The sequence below is a fragment of the Bufo bufo genome, chromosome 1 (assembly GCF_905171765.1).
Source record: "Bufo bufo chromosome 1, aBufBuf1.1, whole genome shotgun sequence".
In the NCBI taxonomy this organism is placed as follows: domain Eukaryota; kingdom Metazoa; phylum Chordata; class Amphibia; order Anura; family Bufonidae; genus Bufo; species Bufo bufo.
This window is the reverse complement of record NC_053389.1, coordinates 754,670,375-754,680,627: the sequence shown is the minus strand read 5'-3', so window position 1 is coordinate 754,680,627 and position 10,253 is coordinate 754,670,375. Positions and strand designations below refer to the sequence as shown.

General features: G+C 50.7%; 1 protein-coding gene across 2 annotated transcripts; it reads right to left on the bottom strand.

Moving 5' to 3' along the window:
- Window positions 1-240: 240 nt before the first annotated feature.
- PURB (purine rich element binding protein B) lies at window positions 241-1,912 on the bottom strand. 2 transcript variants are annotated; one of them, XM_040414509.1, is made up of 2 exons: window positions 610-1,912; window positions 241-566 (listed from the first exon to the last, which is right to left on the bottom strand). In XM_040414509.1, exon 1 carries the CDS (start codon window positions 1,693-1,695, stop codon window positions 709-711), a length of 987 nt encoding a protein of 328 aa, XP_040270443.1. In that variant the 5' UTR covers window positions 1,696-1,912; the 3' UTR covers window positions 241-566; window positions 610-708. The 2 variants fall into 2 exon arrangements, with proteins under 2 accessions (XP_040270443.1, XP_040270444.1); XM_040414510.1 differs by having other exon boundaries at window positions 251-379; window positions 597-1,912.
- Between the last annotated feature and the right edge of the window lie 8,341 nt (window positions 1,913-10,253).

Below are 10,253 nucleotides of genomic sequence, written 5' to 3'. Positions count from 1 at the left end.
AGTTTGTTACCGAAGCACTACAGACTTGTAATTCCCCCAACAGCAGCATGCTGGGATTTGTAGTCCTGCAGGTCTCAGTATGCAGTGTGGCATGCTGGGATGTCCAGTCCTTTGCGCCGAGGCATGCTGGGATTTACAGTCCTACAAGTCTCAGTTTGCACAGGGCATGCTGGGATTTGTAGTGCTACAAGTCTCATTTTCCGCCGAGGCATGCTGGGATTTGCAGTCCTACAACTCTGTTTGCACTGGGGCATGCTGGGATTTGCAGTCCTTCAAATCTCAATTTGCACAGGGCATGCTGGGATTTGCAGTCCTGTAAATCTCACTATACACAGGGCATGCTGGGATTTGCAGTCCCACAAGTCTCAGTTTGCACAGAGGCATGCTGGGATTTGCAGTCCTACAAGTCTCAGTTTGCACAGAGGCATGCTGGGATTTGCAGTCCTGTAAATCTCACTATACACAGGGCATGCTGGGATTTGCAGTCCTGTAAATCTCACTATACACAGGGCATGCTGGGATTTGCAGTCCCACAAGTCTCAGTTTGCACAGAGGCATGCTGGGATTTGCAGTCCTGTAAATCTCACTATACACAGGGCATGCTGGGATTTGCAGGTGCCAGTGTGTGAGCAGGGCATGCTGGGACATGTAGTGGGGGCAGCACGGCCCTCCCCCCTCCCGCTCTCTCCTCTGCCTTCCTCGGGCCGCTCAATCGTCGTCCACGTCTTCTGTCTCGGAGTCTTCGCCGCCCCCGGAGCTCAGGCCGCCGCCTCTCTCCCCGGGCCCCCGGCGGTCGTACAGCTTGTCCCGCTGCCGCTCCTGGATCTCCTTCATCTCCTCGGCGTAGCGGCAGAAGGCGCCGCCGAACTTGCCCCAGGCCTTGAGGGGCACGGTGATGGAGTTGCGGTAGCTGGGCTTCACCTCGCTCACCCGCAGGAACACGCCATACTTGTTACAGCCGACATCGAAGAAGAAGCGCTTGGAGTCCACGGTGATGGACGTGCCCTCGGGCAGCTCCCCGTACATGCCCCCGGCCGCGCCGCCGCCGCCTCCTCCTCCCCCGGGGCCCAGCCCCGCGCCCAGCTCGTCGTCCTCCCCGCCGTAGTCGTCTATGAGCTTGGCCAGGGCGTCGCGGAACTCGATGAGGCCCTGGGCGGGGAGGGCGATGGTCTGTCCGCTCTGCAGGCCGGCTCCCCCGCCGGTGCCTCCGCTGAAGCCCGGCCCGCGGTTGATGGTCTGGCGGATGCGCAGGAAGCGGCCGCGCTGGTTCTCCTTCAGGTCCAGGTAATACTTGCGGTTCTCCCGGACCAGGAACTCGCTCTTCAGGGCTCGGCGAGGACCCCCGGCCCCGGAGTCGTCCCCGGAGGACTGCGCGATCTGCTCGGGGCTGCTGGGGCCCAGCTGGGCGTAGTGCTCGATGAAGTCGCCCAGGTAGTCGCGGAACTCGGCGGCCACCGCCATGGAGAGGGTGAGGCGGCTCTTGGAGCCCCCGGCGCCGACCTCTGCGATCTTGATGAAGCGGCCCTTGGCGTTCTGCTTGACGTCCAGGTAGAAGCGCTTGTTCTGGATGTCCAGCCGCTTAGAGGCCAGCTCCTGCGTCTCCTGCTCCCGGGACATGTGCTGCTGGAAGCCGCCGGGGCCTCCCCCTCCTCCGCTGCTGCCCCCTCTCTCGCTCCCGCTATCCCCGTCCGCCATCTTCTTCTCCTTCTTAGCGCTCACAGAAGCCCTCTGCAACTGCCTCCTCTCGGCTTCCGTCCGTCCCTTTCCCCGGGACTCCCTCTGCCGCCTCCTCCTTCTTCCCGCGGGCTGCCCGCCGTACAGTCAACCCGCTCTCTGCCGCTCCCCAACCTCCTCCGCTCTGCTCGCCCCTCTTCTTCCCTCTCGTTCTCTCTGCCTCAGCCCAACCTTCTCCTCCTCTTCCTGCGTGTTGCGTCCTGCGCAGCTACGACTGGTGCGGGCCTGTGACTGAAGCCGGCGGCGCCATCTTGACTAAAGGCAATGACATCTTCGCAGTTGGGAATTGTGTTGGTGCCGAACATAGCAACCAATCAAATCACTTCTTTCATTGAGTAACCTACACTAGAGAAATGAAAGCTGGAATCTAATTGGTTGCTATGGGCAACACTTCTACCCTGAATCTGCAGCAAGTTTTTAGGACAGAGACCCATATTTATCAATGTGTTTGTGTCAGTCTAAGGCCTCTTTCACACATGCGTTGTCCGGATCCGGCGTGTACTCCATTTGCCGGAATTACACGCCGGATCCGGAAAAACGCAAGTGAACTGAAAGCATTTGAAGACGGATCCGTCCTCAAAATGCGTTCAGTGTTACTATGGCAGCCAGGACGCTATTAAAGTCCTGGCTGCCATAGTAGTAGTGGGGAGCGGGGGAGCAGTATACTTACCGTCCGTGCGGCTCCCGGGGCGCTCCAGAATGACGTCAGAGCGCCCCATGCGCATGGATGACGTGTCCATGCGATCACGTCATCCATGCGCGTGGGGCGCCCGGGGAGCCGCACGGACGGTAAGTATACTGCTCCCCCGCTCCCCACTACACTTTACCATGGCAAACAGGACTTTAGCGTCCTGGCAGCCATGGTAACCATTCAGAAAAAGCTAAACGTCGGATCCGGTAATGCGCCGAAACGACGTTTAGCTTAAGGCCGGATCCGGATTAATCCCTTTCAATGGGCATTAATTCCGGATCCGGCCTTGCGGCAAGTGTTCAGGATTTTTGGCCGGAGCAAAAAGCGCAGCATGCTGCGGTATTTTCTCCGGCCAAAAAACGTTCCGTTTCGGAACTGAAGACATCCTCATGCATCCTGAACGGATTTCTCTCCATTCAGAATGCATTAGGATAAAACTGATCAGGATTCTTCCGGCATAGAGCCCCGACGACGGAACTCTATGCCGGAAGAAAAGAACGCAAGTGTGAAAGAGCCCTTAGGGTGTAAATTGGTTTAAAATGATGGCATTGAGGTCAAGCACCATGGTGTAAAGGAAAACGGGCTTAGTTGCCCATAGCAACCAATCAGATTCCACCTTTCATTTTTCAAAGGAGCTCTGAAAAAATGAAATCAGGAATCTGGTTGCTATGGGCAACTAAGCCAGTTCTACTTTACACCAGTTTTGGTAAGGGCTGTTTCACACGAGCGAGTCCATTGCGGGAGTCGCGCTCCATGTACGAGTGTGATCCTCCGCTCTGGACTTGCAGGAGCGCACGGCATTATCATGATTTATAATGCTATGTGTCTCTGCTTGACATTATTTCCACAGAATCATAGTCACATAAAGCCGTCAGTATGATTCTGTAGAAATAATGTCAAGCAGAGACACATAGCATTATAAATCATGATAATGCCGTGCGCTCCTGCAAGTCCAGAGCGGAGGAACACACTCGCACACGGAGCGCGATTCCTGCAATGGACTCGCTCGTGTGAAACAGCCCTAACCCTCCCAACATATCTACAATGCACCTGTGCCACTTTTCCTGCCATGTACCAATGATAAATCTGGCTCACACTACATCGAGAGAGACAGGAAACTGGCACCATAGTTGTGTGACATGCCCCCTAAAAAGGACACTTCCGCTGAGCTGCCGGAGCCATTGGAGCAGTGAATAGGGAGATCTCTGGATCCATGTGAGGTGCAGGGCTGGTTCTAGCTTTGTTACAAAGAGATTGTCATGTACTATATGATGTCTGATTCTCATTTAATCAAGGGATAACTGCTTTAACAATCAGGAGGTACATATACAAGAGTCAGGCATTACAAAGTAATAAACTACGCTAATCAAGTATTCCAACAATAGGAAAGAGGGTCCTGCTTGCAAGAGCTTACAATCTATGAGGTAATAGGGGAGTACACATGAGGCTTTTCCTGCACTTGAGCACATTGCGCACTGTGAACGGCAGGGTAGCACAGCAGTACTGCGTCCAATAACAGCGCTACATACTCACAAATCACGACCAAGAAGGGGCAGCGAGAAAGGAGCTTTGTTGTTAGTAAAGAGGCTGCTGATTGGCCCATTTTGGCACGCTAGAGAGCCATGCCGCCCCATCTTCTATAGCCATCATCTTTCTTAGTATTAGGACAGTGACAAACATCCTTACAGCACCATGAGGTGGCTGCTCCCTGTTTTGCTCTTGGTACGAGCTGCCTTCAGCTGACCAGCCTAAACTCATGGGTCGGTTATCCTTTGAGGGTCTTGGAAAGCTCAGGGCAGCAGAGATTGTAAGTGGCACTGAGGCCCGGCTTTGATGTACAGAGAGTGGCCCAGGCCCTTGCAGACATGGGAGACACCAGCAGCGAGTGAAGCAAACTGCCCAGCCTCCCCCTGCCCCTACAGATTCTGGGGGTAATAGAGCCGGGCACAATTCCTTGATACTGTACTGAGAGCTGGAGGGGCACACCGAAACCTATAGAGTCCCCTAACCCATGTTCTGTGCCTCCATGACCTTGTAGAGCCCCTTGTTTCTCCTTAACCCTACATGACATCATACTGTGCCACCCGAAACCTACATGACATCATACTGTGCCACCCCAAATCTGCATGACATGATACTGTGCCACTTTTAACCTACAATACATCATACTGTGCCACCCTAAACCTACATGACATTGTACTGTGCCACGCTAACTCTGCAGAAAGAACTGTCGGCATTGCTATGGTGGCATTGTTATGGAAGCACTATGTATGGCTCTATTATGGGAAGAAAGGGATGTGAATGAGCTCTAAACAAGCTCTGCCTCTGATGCCACCAGATGTAAGGGAGCTATCCTATAAGTCAATGTTTGACCCTTTATATAGGCCTTGAGACATGACTTGGATAATAACTAAGCCAGCACCCCATCTGCAGACAGCTGTTTCAGAGTGACTGCCCCTCATCGGTGCAGAGCAGAGTGTACTGGGTGAGAGGCCTGAGTCAGGATTTAGGGGTACTATCTCTCCTTGGGGAGAGAGCGCCTTAATCGGCGTAAGGAGACTTATAGGCCATACATGCTCCTCTGGAATTCTGGGAAGAAAGAGATGCAAATAACAAGCTTTTAGCAGGCTTATTTAATATCCGAGCCATGTCCCAAGGCCTATATAAAGGGTCTTACATTGATTTATAGGATAGCTGCCTTACATCTGATGGCATCAGAGGCAGAGCTTGTTTCTGACCCAAACCTGGTTTTGGCTCTCAATAACTGATGGAAATAACTAACCAAATCACTGAAGTGTGAACTCAGCCTAACTAAACCTATAAATGGTGTAAACTTAGATTGCTGTCTAGACCTGCACCAGATTTATCACAGGGGCACAGGCTGGATTATAAGAGTACATACAGATTTTTCACACAGATTTTCATGCGGATTTTGAATAGGGGAAAGCAGAGAAATGTAAATACACATCCATGTGCAGGCACCCGAAATCTGGAGCAGACACTTTTGGCTAACTCTGTACCAGCTATTGGTTGGCCTACTTTGAGACAGAGTTTTACACCAGAATTGTGTCACAGTTTTGGGGCAAAATGTTGCGTCATGGGTCCGGCCCCTTTCTAGTAAAGCTCCAACAAGTCCCACCACTTGTCCAGCAAGTCAGAAAGTAGTTTACAAACCCTAGCTGCCCCAATTGGCTCAACTTTTTGGTCAGATTCTAGGTGCAAAAACATTGGTAAACTTGGGCCGATGCCGGAATTTCTTATACAATGCATCAGATGCATCCCAACACGATGCTATTAAAAAATACAAATCATTTTGGAAAGAAAAATATTATGGCTTTTGAAATTTTGAGATGTAAAAATCAAAAACATGCTGTGTCCTGAAGTCCAAAATAAGCCGTGTCTTTTAACTTCCTTTTGAATAATTAAAAAAAAAAACTATTGTAAATGGGCATTCATTTTTGTAATATACTTATTTTACAGTTTTAATGATTTAACAGGAGCCTGAAGTTCAGGTATCCTGTACATCAGTATGTACCAGTTGTACATCACTGACATGTCAGCGGATAATACTGGTATACGGATTCCACTGTGGGGCTGTGCTAGCACCACTCTGCTACAGCCTGGCATTGCACATCCGATGTACTACGCCAGGCTTTAGAGGAGCGGGCACAGGCAGGAGCAGCGATGTGCCATGCAGAGCTTCTGCCTGTGTTCACACCACTCTGATAAAGCCTAGCTTAGAGCATCAGTACAGGCTTTCCAGCAAGGCTTTAACAGAGCGGAGCTGGCACAGTGGGGAGCAGCGGTGTGTGCTCCTGCCAGTACATCACTTACTGCAGCCCCAGAGTGGAATCCGTACACCAAACTTCAGGTTACTTAGGGTACTTTCACACTAGCGTTTTTCTTTTCCGGTATTGAGTTCCGTCCTAGGGGCTCAATACCGGAAAAAAGCTGATCAGTTTTATCCTAATGCACTCTCAAAGGAGAGCATTCCGTTTAGTATGCATTAGGATGTCTTCAGTTCAGTTCCTCTTACGTTTTGTGGCCGGAGAAAATACCGCAGCATGCCGGTATTACCGCTGAATGCCGGCATTAATTTCCATTGAAATGTATCAGTGCCGGATCCGGAATTAAAATTGCCGCATTGACGGATCCGTTTTTCCGGTCCGCGCATGCGCAGACCTTTAAATCTGTGAAAAAAATATATACCGGATCCGTTTTTCCAGATGACACCGGAGAGACGGATCCGGTATTTCAATGCATTTGTCAGACGGATCCGCTCCTATAATGCAGACGTTTGGATCTGTTCAGAACGGATCCGTCTGCATTATAGTTTAAAAAAATCTAAGTGTGAAAGTAGCCTGAACGGATCCGTCCAGACTTTACATTGAAAGTCAATGGGGGACGGATCCGTTTGAAGATTGAGCCATATAGTGTCATCTTCAAACGGATCCGTCCCCATTGACTTACATTGTAAGTCTGGACGGATCCGCTTGCCTCCGCACGGCCAGGCGGACACCCGAACGCGGCAAGCAGCGTTCAGGTGTCCGCTTGCTGAGCGGAGCGGAGGCTGAACGCCGCCAGACTGATGCATTCTGAGCGGATCCGCCTCCACTCAGAATGCATTAGGGCAGTACGGATGCGTTCGGGGCCGCTTGTGAGAGCCTTCAAACGGAGCTCACAAGCGGACACCCGAACGCTAGTGTGAAAGTAGCCTAATGCCATCCGTTTGTGTCCGGATTGCCGGATCCGGCAGGCAGTTCTGGCAACGGAACTGCCTGCCGGAATCCTCTGCCGCAAGTGTGAAAGTACCCTAAAACAGCAAAATAAGTAAATAAAGCATATTTCAAAAATGAATTATGGCCCATTTGGAATATTTTTTAATAAAATTATTTAAAAGGTTATGTACATTTTAAAAGGGTTTTCCGAGATTTTTGAACTGATGACCTAACCACTGGATCGTGCACCCGGGACCCTCGCCGATCAGCTCTTTGAGAAGGCAGTGTCGCCTGCAGTAGCACCTTCTCGCAGCTTTGCCTAGGCCGGTGACATCATGTTAACTGGTCATATATTCTAGGCTCAGCTCAGCCCCATTGCAGGGAATGGGGCTGAGCTGCAATACCAAACACAGCCACTAGACACTGTACAGCGCTGTGCTTGCTGAGCAGAGAGAAGGCTGCACAGGAGCCGCGGTGCCTTCTCAAACCGCTGATGGTGTCAGACCCCCACTAATCCCATAATGATGACCTATCCCGAAACATATATAGAATTTTTTATATTTTTTTCCTAACCCTTCCACAATAATTGTAAATTATTCTCTGACGAGGGTAGAATATGACATGATCGTGAACAGACCAAGACACCTCGGTTATCATGGGTGTAAATGGATTTTCATAAAGGTCGATGCAAAGGTGTTTGTACGTGTATTACCATCCGTTCTCATAGCAGAGTAGATGTCATTATCTGGGGGGGGAGGGGTCTGCTTTCTTTCCAGGTTTTAATTACAGCATATACTGTGCTTTATATACTTCCCAGCAGATAGCACACGATCATGGCTTACACGGCTCTATAACCCCCTCCCCCATGTCACTGGGCCTGTGTGACGGTACATGGTGCATTGCAGTCCAGCTGACGACGCTGAACCGTTTGCTGCATTGCATGTATGTGGATGTGTGTGCAATCAGCCGCCTGCATCTGCACAACCTGCAAGGAGATTATAGAAGCTGCAAAGGCCGGCGAGTTACAAGGCTGCAAACTTGCTGGTGTGTATTCTCACCCAGTTACCGTGGCGACTACTGCTTGAGCGTGGTGGGGGGTATAAAACCCAGAGGATGGCTGTGGAGGTGTGTGGGAAGGAGGACATGTACGGGGGCGTGAGGGGGCAGTAAAAGAGAACGCGCTCTGCTCTTCTTACGCTTGGATTTTATACTACGAAATGCAGGAATTGTCGATGACCGGATGCCCTTGAGGGGAAGGGGGGCACATGCTTTTATATTTATATATATATATATATATATATATATATACAACACATTTGGTATTTAACCAATAAAAGGCATGTTTCTATGGAGTTATCAGATCCTAGGAGTCGTGTAGGACTACAGAGGGACCACTCAGTCATGTCACTGGTGTTGAAATTTAGGTCTAAGGAAAGGGAGTTCAGAAGAAATTCAGATGTTGGATGTTGTAACCCTCCCCCCCCCCCCCCCTTCCCCAGGACCTCCAGACTCCTTCAGCCCTTCCTCATAAGTGAAAGAACCAAAATGTTATCACATTCCTGTTTCTGGTTTCAGCAACACCCTTTTCCGAGGCATGCCAATGAGCAGGTTGGCACCACTCCAGAATGTCCTAAGGCAAGCATTCCCGTTACTCCCATGCCTCATAGGATATCATTATTGTCTGCTGTAGTAAGGGTGCTTTCACACTGCAGTGCCCGTCAGACGTATACGCCAGGAGGATTTCTGGACATATACCTCTGATGGATGCCACTACATTCGACACTCATAGGCTCCCGTGTTAAAGAAATATCCAACCACACACCACGTGCATTTCCTTTTTTTTTTTTTTTTACTATATATCTCCCTATGGAATAGCACTGCAGAAATAAGCTATACTGATGTATAGCCTTTGTCAGGGAATAGGGGCCTATAGATAAGTTTGGCACGCAAAACCACTTCTCAGACTACCAGATGTAGACTGTGTATTTGTGCTCGGATCGGCTCATGCTGAGAGGGTACCCTACCTAAGCCTATACTCCACCCCCCCAACCTAGAAGCAGCAGAGTTATGCCGGAACTGCTTATCGAAGGGTAGCCTAAAGGGGGCTACCCCAATGATGAGACCTGAAAGAAGGGAGGGCTCCTGGGTGGGTTGAAATCGTTCGAACCGACAAGTGGGGGGAGGAGGGCCAGGTTTAAATAGTGAACGCCCCGCCTCCCCTCACACAAATGCGGCACTCTTAATTGCCTACCACTTGTGCTCGGATCGGCTCATGCTGAGAATGTACCCTACCTAAGCCTATACTCCACCCCCCCAACCTAGAAGCAGCAGAGTTAGGCTACATTCACACGTCCGTATTTTTATACATCCCGATTTTCGGTCCGTTTTTTGCGGATCCGTTGTTCCTGAAAATGTTTCCGTATGTCATCCGTTTTTTGCGGATCCGCAAAAAACGGAAACATGTGAAAACTCAAATCCGACAGTATATTCTAACACAGAGGCGTTCCCATGGTGATGGGGACGCTTCTAGTTAGAATATACTGAGAACGGTGTCCATGACTGCCCCCTGCTGCCTGGCAGCACCCGATCTCTTACAGGGGGCTGTGATCCGCACAATTATTGTTTGAATCATAGCCCCCTGTGAGAGATCAGGTGCTGCCAGGCAGGAGGGGGCAGACCCCCCTCCCTCCCCAGTATTAAATGTGCCCAGTGCGGCCTCACCTCTCCCCCCCCCATCATCGGTGGCCAGTGCGGATTCCCAGTATTAATAAATGTGCCCAGTGCGGTCTCCCCCCCCCCCCCCATCATTGGTGGCAGTGCGGATTCCCAGTATTAATAAATGTGCCCAGTGCGGTCCCCCCCCCCCCCATCATTGGTGGCAGTGCGGATTCCCAGTATTAATAAATGTGCCCAGTGCGGTCTCACCTCTCCCCCCCCCCCCCTTCATCATTGGTGGCAGCGGAGAGTACCGATCGGAGTCCCAGTTTAAATCGCTGGGGCTCCGATCGGTTACCATGGCAGCAAAGACGCTATTGCAGTCTTGGCTGCCATGGTTACTTAGCAATAAATACAAGCATTATACTTACCTGCGACTGCGAGCTGCGATGTCT

Excerpts from the sequence above, each read along its gene's own strand:
- PURB (XM_040414509.1), bottom strand. The coding sequence starts at position 1,695 with ATGGCGGACGGGGATAGCGGGAGCGAGAGAGGGGGCAGCAGCGGAGGA.